This window comes from Carettochelys insculpta, chromosome 3 (assembly GCF_033958435.1).
Source record: "Carettochelys insculpta isolate YL-2023 chromosome 3, ASM3395843v1, whole genome shotgun sequence".
Lineage (NCBI taxonomy): Eukaryota > Metazoa > Chordata > Testudines > Carettochelyidae > Carettochelys > Carettochelys insculpta.
The window spans coordinates 2,141,410-2,164,699 of NC_134139.1; the positions used below are offsets into that span (position 1 = coordinate 2,141,410).

Here is a 23,290-nt window from a genome sequence, read left to right on the forward strand (position 1 = left end):
CTGGGGCCCAGCCTGGAGCTCCCTCTTGCTGCACGCCCACATCTTTTATCCCAGGCTGTACCTCAGAGCATGCTCTCGTAGCTGGAGCACCCTCACCCCGTCTCATACCCCAGCCTTCGGGCTCAGCCTGGAGCCCCCCACGTATTCTGGACCCACGATTTTTGTGTTCATGCCATAACCTAGGGGCCCTCACAAAACGTAATAGCTCTGGCCTCCAGAAGAGTTCATCCAGCCCTACCAGCCCTCCTCCATGATTCACCTTCCCTCTCCCCTTCTTCCTGTCTCTGCTCCCTCCTGAGTCACGTCCTCCATCTCCCGTGGGACTCCTCAGAATCCGATACCCCACCTAACCACTGGCCGGGTCCAGATGCCCTTTACTCCAGAGACTTGCCTGTTTGTGCTGCCTGTGGGCTACTAAGCTAAGTGCAACCCCTGGCAGCTGTCCCATCTTCTCCCCATTCCCTGCCATAGGGCTCCCTATCCCAATCCTATCACCTGCCAGCAGTGTTGGGGGTAGTGGTACCTGAGACACAGCCTATTCTGTTCTTCTCAGGCAGTGAGAGCAGAGCACACAGCAGCCATGCAGCCTGACCCCCTTACCTCTCCTCCACCCCACTCCAACCCCCATCACCCCAGGGGCTGCTGGCAACAGCCTGTTTAAACACTCTGTTTAAAGAGCCTGCCCACCTCCTCCAGCCTCTCCAGCCAGATCTTTAAACAGACAGTCCGTGCTGCTTAAAGCACTGTTGCTTTAAAATTAGGTCCCTGCCTTGCAAAATACGAGACAATTAGCCTGCTTTTCAAAAAAAGTTGGAACACTCTCCATGGAGCTAAAAAAAGGGACAGCCCCAGCTAAAATGGGAGGGATGGTCACCCCCCGACAAGGGGATAACATCGCAGGCTGAGATTTCCAAAGCGGCTTAGGTGGCTTGGTGAATTTCAGCCTTGACACATAGCAATCTGACTGACACCGGCGGGAAGCTGCCTCCTGGAGTCTGCATCCGGACAGCCAGCTGAAGCCCCCAGCAAGTGCTGGAAAGGGCCAGGACCTGGCAGTTTCAAAGGGCGGAGGAGTACAACAGAGGCATTTTTTAAGTTAGTAAGACAGTCACCCTCTGTGCATCTTGGCGATGGGGCCTGTTGTGCCAAAGAGGGCCGACACTCATGTGCTCACAGGGGTGACAGCGGTGAGAGTGCCTGCCAAACATACTACTCGAGAGAGAGGTTAATTATTCTCAGAAAGACGGACTTTCTTTGCAGTGGCAAACTCTGCAAGGGGACTGCTCCGAACACAGGAATTCTCCTGGTCACCCAGGAACAATGCACACGCCCAGAAGCTGCAGGGCAGCCAGTTCCCTTGGCACACTGTGACATGCTCCACGAGGTTAGCAAAGCCTCTGCCTCCCCTTAGACGGCAAAGCCGGTGTCTCTGCAGAGGGATCCCGGGAGGTGTGACTCAATCTGCTCCAGAGACAGGGCTGGTGCTCGTATAGAACAGGGGAGTAAACACCCCTGAAAAGGCCCCTACATGCTCACTTACCATACGCCTGCCCTCGCCTCACGGCAGACAGCAGCGCATTCCACTGGCTCACAGCAGGAGAGAGACACTGGCCAGTTAAACACTAAGGGAGCTCCGGTTCCTGCTGCCTGGCCCCTGATTTCAAATAAGCCTCAGCCTCCCCCCAGCAAGCTCCCCTCGGACCAGGATGCCCCAGTTCAAAGCAGCACCAGACCCTGCAGCTGTAGCTCCACTGTTACCATGACCAGCTCCCCACCACACACCTTCGGAGAGCCCTGAACCCCACACAAGCCTGTCACGCCCTGGGATGCACCTCACCCAAGGCATCTGCTGACCCGAGAGCTGTGCGGGTGAAACCGGACAATCGCTGTGCTCACCAATGAGCCCAAGCACAGGAAAACAAGGCTGGAGAAGAACATACTCTCGCACCCGGGGGTGACGCACCTCCATGGAGCTGTCGCCCGGCATCCGACCTCTCAGGCCCCCGCCAAAGGAAACCTGCCCACCGCTTTGAAACGAGCAGCCTGGGAGTGGACAGTCAGTGCTGGACGCCGACAGTCCTGGCCTGAGTGGGGACGCTGGATTTTACAACCTCTGCAACCCACAAGCCCCGTGTGTCCTCTGACTGGCTGGAACAGTCTCTTAGAACAGGTGTGAACCCCACATGCAGAGCCATCTGCTGCACGGGCGTTTAGCTGGGCCGCTGTGCGAGCCTTTCCTGGCCCTGAAGCAGGGCGCTGGGGGGCTCCACAGCCAGTCTCTATGGTCTGGTCAAGGACGCTCCCTTCACACCTTGTCCGAAAGCGTATTCCCGATTCTTAACCCAGTTCTCACCTTGGTCCTGGGCCCTAAGGGGAGCTCCAAATGGTGCTCTCAGACGCTGCAGGGGCAGCGTCGGCTGCAGGGTAGGACACTGCACCTACGGGGCTGCCCTTGTGAAGTGCGCGGAGAGCCGCTGCCAGGAAGCGCTGTGTAACAGCTGGCCGGTACAAAACGGGACGCTCTGCAACCCCGGCACTCCCCAGGGTGCAGCAGCTGTGCCTGACTGGCTTCTTCCTCTGGGCAAACCCTCCCTGCAGCCTGGGCAGGGGGAGGTGCTGGCAGCAGCCCAGGGGATGCAACCCCAATGCTGCTTGCATGATCACCCCTCGAGTGTTGCTGTGACCTGCTGTACGCTGGCACCCCCGCCCTATGAATAACACCAACTCTGCTGCGTTCTTCTGGCCACCTACTAACGGTGACAGGCTGGCAGCTGCAACAGGAAGGTCACGCAGACTTTCCGCGAGCGAAATGAGTGCCACCCTCATGGGAATAAGCTCTCTGGCCAGTCCTTTCCGGTCGAGGCTCGGAACGGGCTTTGCAAAGCAGAGAGGCTGGGGGCAGAACTAGCACATGGGTCTCCCAAGCTGCTGCTCTGCGAGCTGGCCCATGCTGTTTGCATGACGTAGAGAGCAAATGACCACAGCGTGGAACAGCCCTTTAACAGCTGTGCCAGAGGCCAAGCCAATGCAAAGACCTGTCGGTGAGAGGCCTTGTGATGTCTCAGTCAAACCCAACTGGATCCTATTTGGGAGGAGTTCGCTCATCATGTTAAACTGCAAATGATCATGGGTTTCCTCTGCCCCCAGACACTAACTGGCCCCTTGCAGGAAGAGTTGGGAAGCCTTTGGCCCGTTGACGCTCCGTAGACTTGGGGGCTTGTTTCGAGCAGAAGCTGTGCTGAGCATGTGACCAGGGGAGAAGCGCCTGTGTGGGGCATGCAAGACAAACCACCAGCTGGAAGGCTGGCTGGAGGGAGGGGCTGCTCCCCGGCTCACGGGTTGTTTGCTCTGCAATGCTCTCCTGGGAGGAGCAACAGAGAGTAAGCCGTGCTAGTCTATACAATACAAGAGCGCTTGCTTACAAAGGGCCGGACGGCTACTCAGCTTGTGGCAAATGCACAGTGCACCGCCTCTGAGGAGAGGAGCAAAGCCTGACTTCTGCTGGGGAACCAGGCTGGGGAGGCAGAGAAGGAGCCCACCCAGAACTGGGAGAGAAGCAGGTTGGGGGCAGCTGAGGAACCGGCGCCCGGGCTGGACCACAGCGGGGGAAGACAGGTGCAGGGCCCTAAACTGTGCCACCTCCCCAGGACAGGGAGGGTGAATGATGATCGCTCAAGTCTGCTGAGGTGAGAAAATCAGGCAGAGCTCTTCTCTGGGGCGTGCTGTGCCGCGGGATGCGGCGCGAGGTAACAGAGCCCTCCTGCCTGCAGTGTGATTTAAACTGCGACAGGACCAGTGGAGGCCTTCGGCGGCAAGGACTTAACGCTGCCGTTCCTGCAGCCTGCCCGGGGGCTGTCCCCAGTTCTAGCGGAGCCCGTCAGAGGCTGGGCCAAGCCGCTCAGCTCGGATACCCAGCCCGCGTCTGCGCAGCAGCTTGCAATGGCGCCTCAGCGCTGGGTGGATGGGTGGGTTGGCGGGTTTTGTTTTTGCCTGGTGACAGCCATGAGAACATCAGCTGAGAGGACAAACCTGGCCCATCTCAACCCACTGACAAAGGAACTTCTCAAGCAGGAGCTGATCCAGGCAGCCTGGAGTTACAACGTCGGCCCGACGCATCTTGCACCTGGCCTGGCTGTTCCTAGCTTCCCAGAGGGTTTCAGGGTGAGTCTGTGGGTAGAGCATCCAGAGGCCTGAGAAGAGCTGTGTGGGTTGGCCTGTAGGCAGCATGGGTCCCAGTAGACTGTAAGGCAGCGGCTGTCTTGTTATTCCATATCTGTCTCAAGTGCTGGCCCGGGTCTGGGGCACACGGGCATCACATTAATACATCACGAATACAATTCCCACTGCCAAACTGGGTCCTGCGGAGCTTCCCATTGAGCTCAGCAGACGCTGCCTGGCACTCCACACTCCCCCCCTCCCCAGTCTGCCCAGTCAGGGGCCTCCATAGGGACTTAGGAGCTGCACGTTAGCCCCTGTGTTCTGCAAATCTCAGCTGTAGCGAGGAGGCCGAGGGCCCGCGTGAGCGGCGACTGACTGAAGCCCTCCACGGGCAGGCAGGTGAGAGCTCCCAGAACAGCCAGCGAGGACTCCCTAATCCACCCCCTTGATCCAATGGCTGGGCCACAGCAGGAAGTGCCAAGGTGCCCGGCTTTCCTAGCACATGGGTGGTGGAGCTGGGCCTGCTCAGAGTTCGGGACGCCTGGTTTTCCTGAAGCGCTGCCTGAGCCTCGGGGCTCTGACAGCCATCCGGTGGTAATTACTTTTAGCCGCTACCAGCCTTGGGCAGTGACGGAGAGATTACATTTCCCACAGCCTACTACCAGTCTCCAGAGTCAGCTAATTCCACCACTCAATTCATTTGTGTCTTCGGCACTGCTGTCTGGGCAGCCAGAGGTGAAAGACTGGCCATTAGCTAATATTACTGCATTGTTCCCAGAGACAGAGGCTGTTTCTAATCAGAATAGCCCTGTCCCGAGATTCAGCCGCCTCCTCTCCGGAGCACGCGCAACACTAAAAGGCCCCAGCTAACACACATGCCGCCGGTGCAGCCATGGTGATAAAACTAACGGGGCATGTTACGTACACAGGGAAAAGCCCTGCCCCAGCCCTCACTCCACAGCTTCCTGGTTCTCACACACCGGGAGCTCAGCAGCCGACCAGCTTCCAGACTCACCGGCCAGGAGGGACATTGGCCGCGTGACCCTCTCGGAGCAGAGACTCTCAAGGCTCAGGTGCGGTTCCCCCGGAAGGCAACTGGGCCATGAGGGCTTAACTCTCGCAAACACCGGCCGCTCCAGCTGCAGAAGGAGGGGCCCATGGTCCAGGTGTCGGCCTGGAACTTCGGAGGCAGCTCAGGTCCCTGCTTGGCCCCAGGCCTGTGGAGTCACCTCGGGCCACTCAGTGAGGGCTGGACCCACACGGGGCTCATACACCAGCTGCCATTGGCAGTGCCACTGAGCGTCTCGAACCCTACAGGCCCGAGCTTCTGGCAGGGGGTGCCAAGGCCCAGCCAGCTTCTCCCAGCAGCACCCAGCGGGGGCTTCCAAAGCAGGGCCCAGGCGGGCTGATACCAAGGGGGTGCACTGAGCAGAAGGGGGTGTCCTCATTCGCCCGGCAGCTCCAGGGTCAGGGCACTCTGGCAGGGGAGCAGCTCCAGTCCCTGCTCCCAACAAGGTCGAACGCCCGCTGCCTACGTCCCTTCCTGCCAGCTCTCTGCGAAGCAACACGTGTCACTGACAGGCCCCAAGATCCCAGATGCCAGTGGCCAAACTTCCTACCCCACTGCTGGCGCTGCCAGGCCCCGCTGCCCTCCCACCGCTACAGGGGGATCACACACTCGTCCCCTCCAGTCGATCACTCTGAGCTGGACTCCCCCCAGCCCCCCAACAGGCTGCTCCCTTCCCAGCTGGGTATCCGCCCCCACCTCGCCGTGAGCCCCTTTCAGCCCCGGCACGTCCCCCGGTAGCCTGGAGCTGTGATCAGGGAATTGCTGGCGTGGGCTGCCCAGGAATCCCTGGAGAGACTCCTGTGGTGTCCTCCTGATTAGCAGAGCAACACTTGAACTGGGGGTGCACATCTGCAGATCATTCCACCCACAGACGGAAAGTTAGAGGGAACCTGGCCACAAGCTCAAGGGACCGGGGGAAGGAAGGGGGCTGCAAGGCATGGCTAACACTTCCTGACCCACAGGGCACTGAAGCCAGCAGATGCCATAGGGAAAAATCACCACAGAGGCAGCCGCACGACCAGCCCTCCTGAGCTCTCTGTTCAGGCTCCATTCAGAGGAGCGACATAACCCCAAACCTGCATTGTGGCTGGGAATTAACCCCGGCTCGTCTGCACGCCTGGCCAGCACCTTAGCTCCCAACCCACTCTTCCCCTCTGGCCAGCCCATTCATCCCCCTGTGCTGGGCAGAGTTCATGCCTCTTGGCGGCTTTGCAGCGAACAGCTGTCCTGCTCTTTCACACCACCACCCTGCCACCCTCCACCCACTCACTCCTCGTCTGTGGGATCAGAGCCGGCGTGTGTGAGGGAAGCCCCAGGCTTTCTGCAAACACACGTGGGGTGCTGAATTTCAGCCCGGGGGCCCTTCAGCAGCAGCTTGTACGCACCCGACTGGCATGTGTTCAGGCAGCACCATCACATCCAGTAACAAAGGGTCGATCTGCACTCCAGCGAGCGCGGGCCCATCCACACACAGACACACACGCCGACCTGGATGCGTGAGCAGGCGCCAGGTGGAGTGCTCCCTGTCATGACAGCCACATCTGTTCCTTGGGCACAGCCGGCCAGAGAGCCGTCATGAACATCCAGCGTGAGCCACCTTGCAGAGGGGAGCCGATTCTTTGGTGAAATCTGCCCTTGAGTAATCTGGCGTCACTCCTCCTTGGGATGGGAATGACTGCTTTGGAACCAAGCCCTTTCCTGCGCCCGCTGGCTGCTCTGTAGTGGAATCCCGTCTGCCGGCCATAAGGCAGGCCAGATTAGAGACGCCTGTTTAGAGACCAGCCAGGGACGCCCACCCATGAGAGCAAGCTCTCTCAGCCACGCCTCGAGCAACCCCAGCATGGCCGGCCGGGTGCTTCTGGAAGAGCGATCAGTCGAGCGAGAGGGCAGACCAGTGACTGCATGGGGGATGCTGAGAGCAGGGAAGCGGCTAGGACCAGTGTTCTCGGCAGGTTGAGCACTGGGGATGGAGAGGTTAGTGGTTATCCCAGGCTTTGTCCCGCAGGCGTGGCACTAACTGAACAGTTACCCAGCCAAGGACTGAGTTTGGGGGCCTGGAGAAACCCCAGTATGGGACTGTGCAATCAAAGTGCCTCCTAATGCATAGGCAGAAAGGGGCCAAATCTCAAGCTTAACACTGGTATTCCCTAACTTCTGGGGGCTTGCGCTGGCAGCCTTATGCACCTAGCAAATGCAGAAGTTACAACTGGAGCAAACTCACTGAGGTCAGTGAACAAGGTCCTCAGTTGGTGTGAATTGGTGTAACTCCACCAAAGTCAGTGAACAGGCTTCTCAAATGGTGTAAATTGGTGTAACTCCGCTGAAGTTGGTGATGATATACACCAGCTGAGGATCTGGCTCACCTCGAGATTTAGGCCAATGTAAAAACAGAAATAATATTAGTTAATAGTTAATACTGATTCTAGTTAAACAGGTTCAAAGGAACCAAGACACCATTGTGTCTCCTGTATGGAGCCTAGCAAGGCTTAAAAAGAGGCCTTTTTAAAATCTCGACATCATAAGTACCAATTCTCCTGGGGCGGTGGCTGTGAGGCAAGATGGACGGAGATGCAGCTGGGACCCGCTGGGCCTGGAGACCTGCACAAAGCTCAGCAGTGAGGATTTCAGCCATGAACTAGGATGTTAGGAATTATTAAAAAAGGGATCGATAATAAGACAAAAGATATCATACTTCCCCTATATAAAACTATGGTACGCCCACATCTCGAGTACTGCGTGCAGATGTGGTCTCCTCACCTCAAAAAAGATATATTGGCATTAGAAAAGGTTCAGAAAAGGGCGACTAAGATGATTAGGGGCTTGGAAAGGGTCCCATATGGGGAGAGGCTAGAGAGACTGGGACTTTTCAGTTTGGAAAAGAGGCGATTGAGGGGCGATATGATAGAGGTATATAAAATCATGAATGGTGTGGAGAAGGTGAATATAGAAAAATTATTTACCTTTTCTCAAAATACAAGAACTAGGGGACACCAAATGAAATTGATGGGTAGTAGGTTCAAAACTAATAAAAGGAAATTTTTCTTCACACAGCGCACAGTCAACCTGTGGAACTCCTTGCCCGAGGAGGCTGTGAAGGCCAGGACTCTATTAGGGTTTAAAAAAGAGCTTGATAAATTTTTGCAGGTCAGGTCCATAAATGGCTATTAGCCAGGGATAAAGTATAGTGCCCTAGCCTTCAGAACAAGGGCAGGAGATGGATGGCAGGAGATAAATCACTTGTCTTCTGTTCTCCTTCTCTGGGGCACCTGGCATTGGCCACCGTCGGCAGATGGGATGCTGGGCTTGATGGACCTTTGGTCTGACCCAGTATGGCCATTCTTATGTTCTTATGTTCTTATGTTCTTATGAACTGTCTCCTCTTTGAAGCGCACCTTCTTCCGCAAGAGCTTTGTGTGAGGAGACCGGAGGAATGCTTCTAATTTTGACTCATTCCCAAAGCAAAGGGAATTGTTAGTGTCTCTCTTTTGCAAGACCATTTGAAGCTTGAGCCTTGGAAGATGCTGCTTTGTTACAAGGACAAAGAAAAGCCCCTTTCTTGGCGTCCTCAGAAGGGACACTTCAAAGCGCGCAGGTGCACTCCTCTTCTGACAACAGCGCCTATTCTACCGGAACGTGAATTTAAGGCTTATGTGAGATCTCAGCTGGAACGCAGCAGACACAGAATAGAGCCAGGGCAATACGGGTCTCTCCTGCCAGCCCCAGGGTGGCACTTAACCCGGAGCTGAAATGTTGGGCTGCTTTTCAAAGCAGCTAGGAGCTTTGGGGGCCCAACTGGAGGCCCCCACAAGGCCGAGCTTGCACAGCTGGGTGCTCGGCTCTTTGTGAAAGTCTTTCCCCCTTTTAAGGGCGTCTCGACTTGGGCACCTACAACAGAGACATGAAAAAGTCACTTCTGAAGACGTAAGGTGGTGCTCCTATGTCCTTAGTTTAACCCCTTGGCTACCGGGACGGCACGTTTCCAAGAACCGTTCCTATCACCGTATTTGTTGCAAACAAGTTGTCAGATGACTACAGCCTCTTGTTCCTTTTCTGCACACGTGTTGGTTACACACACCTATATGCAGAATTGTCCATGCACACAAAACTCAGCAATTCTAGCTGCCTACCCTGACCCTGCCTTCCACCATTGATTCATCCTTTGGGCACGCTCCGTCGCATGATAGGCCAGTGCAGTGATGTCTAAGGGATTGCACTCTGGGCTGGGATGCAGTTTGTCTGGGTCCTGGTCCTGGCTTTGCCACTGGCCTGCAGGGTGACCATGGACAAGCCACTTCAGCATCCCACACCTCGGTTTCCCTGTGTGTAAAATGGTGCCAGAAGAGGGGGTTCAGGAAAGATTTCCTTCAGCGTGGGGTCAGCTGTTTGATGATACCCTATGGGGCATGTAGTCAAAGTCCCACACCCCCAATTCAGCAGTTCCTTGGGAATATTTGGGTAGCCCGTTCCTGCTCCCCTCAGACCTGGACACACCAACTCGAAGCTGCACCAGACCCTGCCACAACAACAGGTGCAAACCCTTCAGACACAGCTCCGCTGCTGCCCAATCAGCACCCCACAACACACGTTTCAAGATCCATGGGCCCCACACAGCCTGTCCTAACATGGGGTGCACCTCACCCAGTGCACTGACTGCCCCCATAGCAATGGTGCAGGTGGAACCTGCCGATCATGGCGCCCTCAAATGAACTCATGCAGGGAAGGGAAAAAGACACCACCCCGTCACCAGAAGGAAAGCGCTTCTCCCAGAGCCATCGCTCTGTGGGTGACCCCTCAGCCCACCCCCTAAAACCCACCAAGGACCCGCCCGGGAACGTACATTCCTAACTCTGCCAGCCATTAAAAACCAGGGTTTTCATAAAGACACTGGACTTAGGGGTTCGTACAACTGTCTGCAACCCACTAACCTCCCGTGTTTGGCCTCCAACTGCAGGGGTGTAACAGGCCACTGCCCCTTGAATGGCCCCTTAGATGATACAGGACAGGAGGTGGGGAGGCGATACCTTGGGACGTGTGCCTACTCCCTATGCTAAGCAACCCATTCCACCGGCACTTCACATGTCACACGGGGGCTAGGCGGGGGGTTCCTTTCCCAGCCCTGAAGCAGAGCTGTGCGCAGCTCAAGTGCTTGCCTCTAACCAACACAAGTTGGCCCAATAGGAGAAACAACCTCCTGCCTTTGCCTCCATCGCGTCGCGCTCCCACCCCAAACACGCAATGTTTCCCAGGTGGTTCTCCTTCAGAAAGATCCTCAGGCATCATTCTCAACAGGGTAATCCACAAGCCTCTCGGTAACTGTTCAGTACAGTTCTGGGGGGCGGGGAGCGCTCTTCCAGGCACTCCTTGCCTTGTACAAAGGGAGCTCTACAACAGCGGGAACGGTTTCACAATACACGGACAGTAAAACCTGTAGACCCCCTGCCCCCAGGTGCACGTCACCCTGCCCTAGCAGCAATGCACAGGACACGGCACTTTCCTTCCCGACATCTCTCCTAACTGCAAGGTGCTTTCCTGCAGGACCTTCTCCCTAGCAGGCCATCTGACATCTGGCAGAATCAGGCAACTGTAACGGTGAGCGGGCGCTTGTCTTTTGTAAGCGGCTGCTGCTTGCGGAGCACTGAGTCAGAGATCTCCACGGCGGTTTCTCTCTGTTACACAACCAGAGAGCACTTGGCACGGGCTTTCCTTTGTGCGGCTGCACCAGGGCGAGGGTGCGGGGGACACTCGGGCATGGCTCGTAGCTGCAGCATGGAGGAGAGTGTTTGATTCCCACAGGAGGTAACCGGGGAGCAGTGGAGCTGGGCGGACGACAGGGAATGCAGACGTTACCCTGCAAAAAAGTGTGGAAGGGGGACGCACAGCTGCATATAACGCCAAACCTCATGGACCAGTGCCCCTGGAAGCAGCTACAGATTCCCATAGCCACCCTGCCCCCCCGTCACAAGGTGGGGTGCAGTCCAGACTAGTGAGGGGTTTGTCACCACCTGCTTCCCTCAATACCAGAGGGATGGTGCCTTTGTTTTCCTAAGTGACAGTCAGAGCAAGCACTAGGGGGAGAGAGAGAAAGAGAAAGAGAAAGAAGGTACCGTGGGTATCTGCCCCTCACCTTTATAGCCCAGTCTCCTGTCGCAATGCACCTTCCAGAGAGCTAGCCCCAAGTAAAGCTCCTTCCAGCTGTGAGCAGACAGCCCTGGAATCTCGCCTTGGCACCGGTTCTGTTAGGGTTTGTTAAAAGGCAAATCAGCCTGCCCCTGCCCCGCTACCCTGGCCAAAGAATGGCCATGTGACCCCTGACTGCCAATCAGCCGTGACTGCACCCAGACAGAGGTGCCAGGCTCTCTTCTGTCAGCCTGAACGCAACCTCCCTGGCCCTCCCTGGTCAGCCAGCCCTTGTAATTGAGCACCACACTGGATCTAGGACATGCAACAAAGATTCGGAAAGCCAGAGTACTGCCCGCATTAAAACAAGTCTCCAACACTGAGGAGACAGGATGACATCGCTAGAAGTCATGCATACATAGTGTACAAGAGTAACAGAGAAAAAGCCGTGCTAGTCTACATTCTCTCAGAACAAAACAGCAGTCCAGCAGCACTTTGAAGGCTAACAGAATAGTTTATTAGGTGAGCTTTCGTGGGACAGACCCACTTCTTCAGACCACAGCCACACCAGAACAGACTCAATATTTAAAGCACGGAGAACCAAACATAGTAATCAAGGTTGACAAATCAGAAAAAAAAATTATCAAGGTGAGCAAATCAGAGAGCAGAGGGGCAGAAGTGGGGCAGCGGGGAAGTCAAGAATTAGATTAAGCCAAGTATGCAAAAGAGCCCCTATAATGAACCAGAAAATTCCCATCCCGGTTCAAACCACGTGTTAATGTGTCGAATTTGAATATAAGAGAGAGTTCAGCAGCCTCTCTCTCCAGACTGTTGTGAAAATTCCTCTGCAGTAAGATGCAAACTTTTAAGTCATTAACAGAATGGCCCAATCCATTAAAATGCTGGCTGACAGGTTTGTGAAACTGAAGAGCCCAACATGTTGTATATATTTTAAAGCCAATCTCACAATTTTTCTAATGCACTGGGATCGCAGTAGTGATTTGTGGGTACATTATGTAAGAGTGTGTAGCGTGCGTGCATAATCAAAGTAAAATAAATTCGCTGCTCAGGAAAATCAGAGGCATCATTCACAGGCCCTAACATCAACCACACCTTCAGGGGCTCTTTCATCTGCACATCTACTGATATAATATGTGCCAGCAATGCCCCACTGCAATTTACATTGGCCAACCTGAACAATCTCTGTGTAAAAGAATAAATGGACATCAGTCAGACATCAGGAACGGTAACATACAAAAACCCGTAGGAGAACACTTCAATCTCCCTGGACACTCAGTAACAGATTTAAAAGTAGCATTCCTACAAGAAAAAAAAACCATCAAATATAAAATGGAGAAAGAAATCTCTGAGCTGCAATTCATTTGCAAATTTGACTCCATCAACCAAGGATTGAACAGAGACTGGGAGTGGCTGGCCCCTTACAAAAGGAGCTTCTCTGCTGTGGTAGTTCACAGCTCCACATTAGAATCTGACAATGGGCCACATCCCTCCCGGCTGATCTGACTTGTTTTCTCCTCTCTTGATGCATTCTACCAATAATGGGCCATTTCCACGCTGACTGAATAGACCTTGTCAGCTCTGCCCCCACCCTTTACAGAGAGTCCCTCTTTAAATCCTCCTCCGAAACTGCCCTCCCACTCATGCATCTGATGAAGCGGGTCTTTGCCCACGAAAGCTTATGCTCCAAAGTATCTGTCAGTCTCTAAGGTGCCACAGGACTGCTTGTTGTTTTTGAAGATACAGACTAACACAGCTACCTCTCCGATACTTGTCATAATCTGCCTTAGTCATTCAGATCGTTTCCTTCCCACATCAATTTTCTTCTATTCTTGTCTTCACTGCCAGCAGGCAGCTGAGTCACACAGCTTTGTCAGACCCCTCTGAAGCCACTCACCCACAGTACAGAGATCATGCATTTAACTAACCTACCTCTGGGTGCCTGTATAATCACAAGGGACTACACTAACAGTGGGGATGTTCTGCATTTAACAGAACTGGCTGGAGGATGAACCAGTTAGTATTTTTCAGTCTTTCTGGAGTAACAGCAACCTAGCAAAAAGAAATTAGGGTCATGGCCCAGTGCACCATCATGTAACAATACTCAGTGGTAGGAAAATGGCCCATATTGCTCTGACTCTTGGCCACTGGCAGCTTTGCATGCAAGCCCCACTTGGCGCGGTCTCCTGAAAATTCCCCTGATGCAAGGCTGGAATAATCACTGTCCCTCAAATAAGGAAAACTTGTTTTTCTCTCTGCTGAATCAGTCTCAATCTTTTCTGCAGCCTGGAGGCAGCGAAGATAAAATGTCTAGTGATCGATACATTTCGAGTAAAGTAACTTTATAACCTTTTATAACCTTTATAACCTTTTATAACCTTTTATAACCTTTATGTCCAAATGCTCCCATTTCATACTGAGCTGTTAAAGAGAAGGGCTCAGTATATCTCAACTCAGTTCTTTAGGTTTGCACTTCTAGGCCAGTTACAGACAATCGGTTTAGCAGAGGACCACAAGCTGAGATTTGAACGATAAGACCAAAAGTTATTAAAAAGGAACGAGGATTTGTGAGGCAATCAGCAAACCGCTTACACAAATGCTACCGTTGCACTGACACTCAAAGGTGACATGGATCTCAGTGGGTGACCAGAACACAGGGTGTTAACTGGTTCTCTCCCACAATTTCTCAAAGCTACTCCTCCCATACGTCACTATCATTGAAATCAGCACCGAACAGCCCTTCACCAGAATGACAGGTCAGCCACCTTCTTGTCAGCTCTTTACGTTACACAGTATTCAAATCAACATCTGCACCTCTGTCCTTCCCAGACTACCAACACAAATCGCATTTGAATAAAACAAACAGTTCTCGACAACATGGGTGAAAAATCTTGCTCAAACCAGTGCTACCCCTACCTTAATGGGAACACAGCCCTGTGCGGTGTGCTTGCCAGCTCTGACTTTCCCAGAACACTCTGTCTCCAGCTTCTCTCTAACCTCTGTCACATGGCTACCTCGCTGGGACTCCTACCACACCAGCAACTGCAGTTTCCCAAACTCCTTTACACTGAGGCTTGGAACTTCACTTCTAAGGATTTTAACTGGAACCATCCCCTAGGCGACAACTATACCGTAAACCACTTTTGTAAGTTCCTTTGACTGTACGGACCTCAGACGTACGGGACGCACACATACTTGACAGACGCACAATACCGATAAACATTACAACTGGCAGATTATAAAGTCAGACCAGATCACAAGTGATTTCTGGACTGGGAAGCGCAGATGGTATGTACTCATGTGCTGCTCCTGTGAGCTGCTATTTTTGCCCGACTCTGGCAGCATTCTGCTTTACGCCAACTGGTGAGTCTACCAATGTGATTCCGTTCCCACCACTTGCATTACTCTGGGCTCTGAGAAACTCCTCCAGATTTATGGAGACCCACTGGATGGGGCTGCACGGCCGCCCAGCGGGTAGGAGCCATGCAGTGAAATGCAGCTGGCTGGCAAAGGGAAGGGGTTTTGGAAATGTTTCTACTCTGATTGGGGCTGAAAAGCGAAAGAATTCCCAGAAAAAGTCCACTTTGGAAAGAAGCTGCCTGGCCTCTTTCAGCGCGCAGTCTGCCTGTCTGTAATACGCTTGCCAACTTCCCCGTCCCCGGACAGAAATGCACCTGAGCCAGCCTTCCCTCTGTGCTGGCCAGAGCCTCTGCGGGGGGCTCGCTGAGAGCCCTCTCTCAGTGCTTTCCTGGGGCGGGGAGGGCATCCAGAAGCTTCTTAGCAAACTGAAGTTCTCCACAATGGATATTTTTCACCAGAGAGCGTCTGACCCTCTCACCAACGGAGCAACACGCGCCCAGCCACAGGAAGCAGAGCTGAGGGCTTCGACAGCATCTCCACTCAGCACAGCGTTAAGCCGATCGGTCCGTACCACCAGTGCATAGACTTTCACACAGCCGAAGACCTGTCTCACACCCACCACCTCTTTCTGCTCCTAGCCTGTGGGTTTAACTCCTCCTATGTGCCAGTTCCCCCCTTCCGTAGCCCGGGGGGCCACCCAAGCCCTCGGATGCAGTGTTCCGAGGAGGAGGAGGAAAGGCTTGTACGTTACCTCATGTGACAGATAAAAGGCGGCGATGCCCAGAGGCCAGAAGCAGCAGAGCATGGAGAACACGCTGAGGCCGAGATGATCCCTTGGAGGCATCATGAGGAAATTGTCTTCGCTCTCCGTGTCACTCGAGTAGTCGCTCTGGGATGGCGAGTGGAGGAAGAGAAAGAAAAGGCTACAGTTAGTGAGGCCATTATCCCTCCCTGCGATCCCGCACAGTCTGGGTTGAGTCTCCCCGTAACTTCCCGGGGGTTTGCCCAGCACAGACCAGCTTTCCAAGGCTGACTGCCTTTTCAGAATGCAAAGAAGGGCCCTGTGCAGCAGACCCCCTGCCCCGTCCCAGAAGCTGCACCGCTGGCCAGGCTGGAAGCTGCAGCTGGCTGCAGTCAGAGCTGCCTGGGGGAACAGGCCATTATGGGGAGTCCGGGACCTGCCACTTGCCCTGGCCAGGAGGCTGGGGTGCCCAGGAGCAGCCCCTGGCCCATGTCCCCTCCCTCCCAGGGATGCACTGACCAAGGCAGGTGGAGGGTCTGGGACCCTGGGGCTTCCTAGACAGCTCTGCCTGGCTTTGACTTCTGGCCTGGCTGGGGCAGGGCTGGGGCCAAGAGGTAGAACAAGGGGAGGGTTACGCTATGCAGGGGCCCTTTCCTGTCCCTCGTCAGGGCAAGGCCTGAAGTGCAAATCCTGGTAGTGCCCTGGTACCCCCTTAACAACCAGGTGACTCTCCTGTTATAATATGGCATCTTGTGCATCAGCCACATCCAACCACAACACATGCCATCTCTGCTGGTAGAAAGCCGGCTGCCAGGCCCTGCAGCAATGAGCACTCGGACAAGGGCTGTTCACGGAGGCCGGTGCCTAGATACACGGATCCTGGCCAGGGGTTGGACAGCTGCCGAAAACCAGCATGAACTGCTTACTCTGTGGATAACACCGGCGCATGGGGTTTGGTTGCAAACACCTGTGTAGTTGTCAGAAGTCTGCAGTGTGATGGGCTGCCAGGTATTATGCTCTGTCCACTGACAGCCACATGCTCCCTCTGTACGTTGCCTTGGTTTTATACAAGCAGCCAACACAGCAGATGCCGAGAGCTCCCCCACCGACCGCAGAATCAGGCAAGACACAAAGGCTCCGGAGTCGGGTTTATTGTAAATGAAGCACCTGGTACAGGCTACGAGGACACTGAGAACATGTGCCGTGACCACGGCTGCAGCTCAGACAGTACCATGGAGTCCACTACGCCCCTCGGCCAGACAGAGAGCTAAGCCGAGGTGCTGGGGTGCTTATAGATTGAGACAATCTGTGATACGCACCGTACATTGTCCTCTTACACGTTCCATAGCGTTGGTACCTCCCCTGGTACTTGCCCCCAGAAGCAAACTGATTCACCCTTCTCACGGTGCTTCCGTTCCCGATTGTCACTAGCTGTCACTGTTGTCAAACTGTTTTATCACGGGCTAGGCTGGGGTGTCCTTGCACTGTCCTGGTGCAATGTATTGACAGGTCCCGTGTGGTTTAGCAGTGCTAGCTCTACTGGTGCCCAGTTCATGTCCCAGGCACTGACTTCCAAGCAAACATTGGCCTTTGATGGGGCCTGCCTGTTCCAGTACAACTCTCTCTTACCTCGGTCCAGGCCCTGGGCCTTACCCCAGGCCCATGCTTCAGGTTCTTTTTTTCTCCTACAGTTGGGTCAAATTTTAGCCCCGCTGAAGTCCAGGGGAGTTTCCTCATGGGCTCAATGAGGCCTAGGTTTCCCCCATCTGCTTTTAGTTCCCAGGGCCCTGGCAATACCACAGTTTTATCAGCACTTGTCTGGTTTCATGAAGAACACGGAAAAGAGGAGGGGGTCTGTCTGCAGAGACCTGTCCAGCTCTTGGGGATGGAATGGAAGGTGCATGCGTGCATCCTCATGGAGAGGATGTTTTTAAACACGCCTAGTCCTTTAACCAGGTGTTGCTGTACCCCAGGGGTTCTCAGGGTGACCAGCAAGCCTCCTGCAGCTCATTCACACTGGCACCAGTGCTGCAGAATCACAGGGGACTTACTAGAGACTGGGGGGCTTTCAGCAGGTGCTGAAGAAGAGCAAATCCCCAGGGCTCTTCTCTGAGCCCCCCGCGAGAAGGCAGAACACACTGGAGGTGGCTGGCCAGAGCAGACGCCTGGGGGCTTGGGGGTGTGATGGAGTGGGGGGGGGGGAGATGTAAGAGTGGGGCTGGATGTGCGTGTGACAGGCAGAGGAGCTCACAGCCGCTAAGGATGACCCCTGGGGCTGTCACCTAAGCTGGCAGGTGACACCTCTGTCCCTGAACAAAGAGTGGGAAGGAGCCTGGCAGGGTTTGAATCTGTGGGGCAGCTGGAAGCTGGGTCAGGGCTGGAAAGGAGCCAGCCTGTGCTGAGGGGAGGCTACACCCAGATGTGGGCACCCCTTGGGCTCCTCTCCCCATGACAGGTTGGAATGACTGTCTCTGCCGGCTGCACTGACACCTCTGCACTGCACTGGGCTCTGTCACCTCCTAAACTCCCTGTTCTACCTGCTGAGTGAGAGTCACTCCTGCCTGCCGATGGGGTGCAGAGCTTGGGGACCCCTGAACCCCGTGACAGTGGGACACTGGGCTACACTCCAGAGGGAGAGGGGACTGTGCAAAGAGGCAGGTGGGCTACGCTTCTGGGCAGGGGACCAGCCAAGAGGGCATTAAGCAGGGAATGTGGCACCGCCCTGGGGGACTCGCTCGACCCAGGGCAGCAAGGGTGCGAGAAGAAGAAAAGCGTGGCCCATTCCGCGCGTCGAACCTCTGGGTGCACACGTACAGTCAGGGCAACGGCAAAAGCTGCTCTGCCCCCTCAGCGTGAGTCCGTGGCGCAGTTAAAACCCCACAGCAGGTCCCCACCCGCTGACTCAGAGGGAGAGGTCGTTTGACGGGAGCGTGGCAGTGCAGGTACAAGGGGGAGCTTGGACTCTAGGGCCACGCGAGGTGGGCTGGAACGAGAACACGCACAGCACCGCTGAACAGCTGCCGTGCAGACATGCCCTTTACTGCCCAGCACCGCCAGCGAGGGATCTCGCCCTGGCGCTTCCACCCCCCTTGCCGATCAGAGATCCCGGCTCTGTGTCCCACGCTGGCCCCCCGGCACCGGGACTCTGCCCCTGGCTCGCCCCTCATTCTCCAGTCCCCACCACTGGGGCCTGCAGTCAGTAGTCACCCATTCCCCTAAGGCCCCTGCACCTTAGCCTGGGACAGCCCCCCTTTTTCCAGGGGGACAGACAAAGTTTGGAAGAAAGAAGGTGAACATGTCTCTTCACCTACCTGACTTCACGCTGCACAAAAGCGGCCGTCATCGGAGCGGGATCTCGGAGAGAGCTGGGCTGGGGTGCAAGACAGGCTTCGTGCCAGAGCTGGGCCTGTGGCTGTGCAGTGCAGGGGCAGCTTAGCTAGTGTGGTGCATTAACCCTGTCCCATGCTTGGAGGGATCTGCCTCCAGCTGGCACCGGGGCTAGACCACCAAGTCGCCAGGTTTGCCGGCTTTCCTGTAGGTCTGCTGTGAAAGCGGCTACAGGGAAATCCCCAGGCGACCGGCTGCCTTTCCCCATCTCCCCTGCCTCCCCACCGGGAAGGTCAGAACTAGATCCCTGAAGCGACTACTGCTCCCTGCCCTAGTCGGCCGCCAGCTCCGGAGAGGAGCAGGGAGCCAGGGGGAGAAGGCAGCAGGAGTGGAGGCGTTCACTGGGGAGCTCTCCGGGGGGGCCGGGGGAGGGGGCTTGTGTGGGCAGAGCGGAGCTCACCGGAAGGTTTCATGGGCTGCAGGTAATGGGGGGCTCTGCAGGAGAGCCAAAGGGTGGGCAGCTGGGCCCGGGGGTGGCGGGGGAGGGTGTTCTCAGCCTGCTGCTCTGCAGGGGTGGGAGGTTAGCCATTAACAGGCAGCTGCGATTGGCAGCCTGAAGGGACTGGGGGAGGGGCACTTTAGAGAGGGTCTGGGGGGAGCACCGCTGAGGCCAGCAGCCCCTGCCCACCCAGGTCCCGCAGACTAAGCGTGGAAGATGTTTGGGCCAAGGCCCCAGCTCCCCAGGGTGCATTGCCCCGGACAGGCTCAGGCAGAGCTGACATGCCACCACGGAGCTGAGCTACAGCTACGGCCGCACTGAGCCGGGGGGCAGCCACGAGCATCGAGTCGAGCTCGCGCTGGGAAGCCAGTCTGCACACCCCAGAGGCCTGACGCGCCCTGCAAGGGAGAGCGCGCGCCCTGGCTCACAGCACGAACACGGGAACCAGCGGGGAACCAGCCTGCCCTTTCCTGCTGGTCTTACAGGCCTGGAGCAGACGCCCACGGGGCTAGCTGAGATTCCCTCCATGCCAGCAGAGAATGCGAGTGCCAGCCAGGCCCCTGCGAAAGGACGGGGTGTCTGGGCACAGCTGAGGGAAGCAGTCCAGGATATCTTTGCTTAAAACCGGGCCACTTCCAGCCCCAGGCTGGGATTTCCTTCTCACTAAGGCAAATCCAAACAGCCACAACAGCACCTGTGCCAGCCCCTTGGCAAGCCAGAAGCCACACAAGCAAACCCCCAGACTTCCCAGCTGCTCTACCAGCCCCGACCCACAACCCTCTACTCAGGCGAGTGGTTCTTAAAACCTATTTCACCAACACCAGACATTCTCCCAGTCCCCAAAGGGCCCAGGCATGGTCCTCAGTCAATACACCCCTGGACCACAGGTGCCCATCCTTCAGAAGTATAAATCTAAAGCTTTATTGACAAAGAAAGAACAGGGTTAGAGAGAAGAATTGCTAACGTGATACTTTACATACCTCAGTTGCATCTGCTGATGCAGCCAGCAATGTTCTGTGCTGGTTCCTGGAAGCCTCTGACAGTCCAGCCCATTCCGGGTTACACAGTCTTACTCACTGGAGACTTGGAGATCTGGCCAGCTGCAGCCAGCGTGCTGGAACAGGGAGCCTTGGAACAGGAACAAGATGGACACGGCGCAGCCTATTTTATAGTGTTCCCCTGTGGAGGGAAAAAGCCCTTTCTCCTTCCCATCAGACACTGGAGAGTCCAGACCACCTGGCCCAGGTAGGCTGCTGTGGCACTCTGCCATTGGCTGTTGAGCTTGCCAGCACCCCCAGACCACATACATAATATGTGGAATGGACATCTGGGCATCTGATTTCCAACGCATTGCTTAGCCCAAAGTCACCTGGCCAGGTGCGCTATTGTGGCCTGTTGCCATTGGCTGCATCCCAGGAGAGATGTCCCACGTTCCCGAGAGGTGCATGGGCTGTCTGCCTTTGTGCCGTCCATCGTCCTGGCTGGGCTGGAGACCACACCTCCTGCTGTAAATCTTAGCACGAAAACGTTTCTAATCCAGCTTCAGAGCTAACTCACAACTCTGTTGCACACACGGCCAGACACATAAGTAGCACACACAGATTCAGGGCACCCTCAGCTCTCATGGCACCCTGGCACAATATCTGCGGTGAATAGATACAACGGACACATCAAATTACTTCCATATCCAGTATAAAGATCCAGTCACGTCACACCCCCGCAGGGAGGGAGGTGGGTGCACGGCACCCTGGGACACAGCGCTGTCTGTGGGAGCGCAGGGGGACGATGCAGAATCGCACCCCGGCACTGCCAGGGGAGGTTGTGAAGGCCAGAAGTACAACTGGATTCCAAAGAGGAGTAGCTAAGTTCACATAGGGCTGGTCCCTTGATGGCTATTAGCCAAGAGGGGCAGGGAGACAGCCCCATGCGTGGGGTGTCCCTTGCCTCTGAGTGCCAGAAGGTGAGAATGGGTGACAGCCTAGATCACTGGATAATCAGCCCTGGTTTGTTCCCTGTCTCAAACGTCTGTCAGTGGCTGTGCTGGAAGACAGCCTGCTGGGCTGGCCAGACCGTGGGCCATTCCAGGTCACACACCAAGATGCACAGAGGATGTATTCCCACTGGCAGCATGGTTCTGGTTTCCCGCCCACGGCTCTCTGCAGGCGGCAAAGTCGCAACTCAGACTCCCAGTTAGCAGAGCAGCCTTTGCCACGTGTGCATCGCCAGATCTAGTCCGTTCCCCGCTGGGCTCATGGCCGAAGCGCCATGCTGTGTGCACGACTGTGCGATGGGATCTGTGCCGGTCTGGCTGCAGCCTTGCCAGATTTATGGCTTTCCAAATTCTCTGATGGGACTATGTCCCCTGGACTAAGCTCTGGCCAGCTCCAGGCTAGCACCTTCAGCACCAGCGCCATTCTGCTGCCATATCTAGAATGAGTCCAGCCCCCTGCCCTGGCAGCACCCGCCTAAGAAAGTGCCAGGCCTTTCCTTGCTACACGTGGGCTCTGAATCCAACGCCAAGCAGCCTTCCGACTTTGTCCTTGTGAAGCCAAACCCCAGCCCCGTGCCTGACCTCAGGGCCTCCCTCTGAGCCCAGCTTTGCACTAGGTGGATTTCGAATGTGTGTGTCACCATGGGATTGAGACACCAAGAATTACGACGTCTCAGGCGAGCGGTAGCTTACATGCAACACGTCGCTTCTAGAGCGGGTGTTTCACATGGCCAGATCCAACGGGGCGACTGGCTGCTCTGGCCCATGCAGGCCTCGTCCAGAGAGCAGCACGGCAAGATTGGCCATGCCCGAGAGAGAGTCATCTCTTTGCGGAGTGACAGGCAGCAAATCACAAGAGCTTCCCACGTCTCTCCAGCTCCCTGTGCGGTACTTGGGCAGCAACGGAGGCTTGTTAATGTCCCTAAAGACGGGCTGAGAATCCCGCTGCCGACGGAGGCACCCTTCAGTCAGAACCGAGCGGGTAAAGACGGGCTGAGAATCCCGCTGCCGACGGAGGCACCCTTCAGTCAGAACCGAGCGGGTAAAGACGGGCTGAGAATCCCGCTGCCGACGGAGGCGCGCTTCAGTCAGAACCGAGCGGGTAAAGACGGGCTGAGAATCCCGCTGCCAAGGGAGGCGCGCTTCAGTCAGAACCGAGCGGGTAAAGACGGGCTGAGAATCCCGCTGCCGACGGAGGCGCGCTTCAGTCAGACCTCTGCTTCCCTAGTTATCTGCTGCCTCCTGTCTGGCCTAGCCAGGCCTCCACAGTCCTAAAGCAATGGCGCTCATCTGGGTCACGTGCTGGAACAGTGACCGTGCAGCTCATCCGCAGCCTTGCAGCCGACTGGCCGAGTCCCGGAGCAATGGCCAGGCTGGCCTGGCTCGGGGAGTGACAGCACTGCCCTGGCAACAGCACTGTCTGCTCCCCGGGGTAGTACGTGGGACCGGAGAGTGGCTGGGCAAGAGGCGACGGAAAGTGGGCCCAAGCCTCATGCGTGGAGAACTGGTGTCAATGCCGGTGGGGCGGCTGGATGGGATCTGCACCCGCAGACTCCTGGGGCTCCTATTAACGTGTTTCATTGTGGGGTGAGGGAACTGAATGCAAACAAAATGTAGCTAGTGCAGCCGGCGATTAACAGCCTACATGGGAGAGGCGAGGACTCTGGGAGGGAGGGGCTGACATATGCTCCTGGGCTATTCAATCCGTTTTCCCTAACGGATTATTCCTTTCCCACGCCGCCCCGGCAGCTCTGATCCTCTGCAGTAACAAACATGTCCCCAAGGCAAGCGTGCATGGGAGATGGCAGGTCCGTGGGTCCTGGCCCTGCGTTACAGCCCTAGTCCTGCAGGAGATGAGGATGGCTGCAGCGCTGAGAGTTAAGCTGAGGGGTTCCCAAAGCCCCCAAGAAGCTGAATATTCAAACTGCCATTGAAAGTCCCCTGGGCGTTGGGCCCCTCTGAACACCCCAGCAAAACTTCTGGCTTCGATTTAGCTTTGCTCACAAACAC

The 23,290-nt window shown here is 55.8% G+C and overlaps 1 protein-coding gene across 1 annotated transcript in view; it reads right to left on the reverse strand.

Annotated features, from left to right (window-relative positions):
- The window catches only part of SYNDIG1 (synapse differentiation inducing 1), an 86,780-nt gene that overhangs the window by 34,002 nt on the left and 29,488 nt on the right, over positions 1-23,290 (reverse strand). The window contains exon 3 of the mRNA XM_074988419.1: positions 15,474-15,611. Coding sequence (XP_074844520.1) covers positions 15,474-15,611 — 138 coding nt within the window. The remainder of the gene's footprint in view (positions 1-15,473; positions 15,612-23,290) is intronic.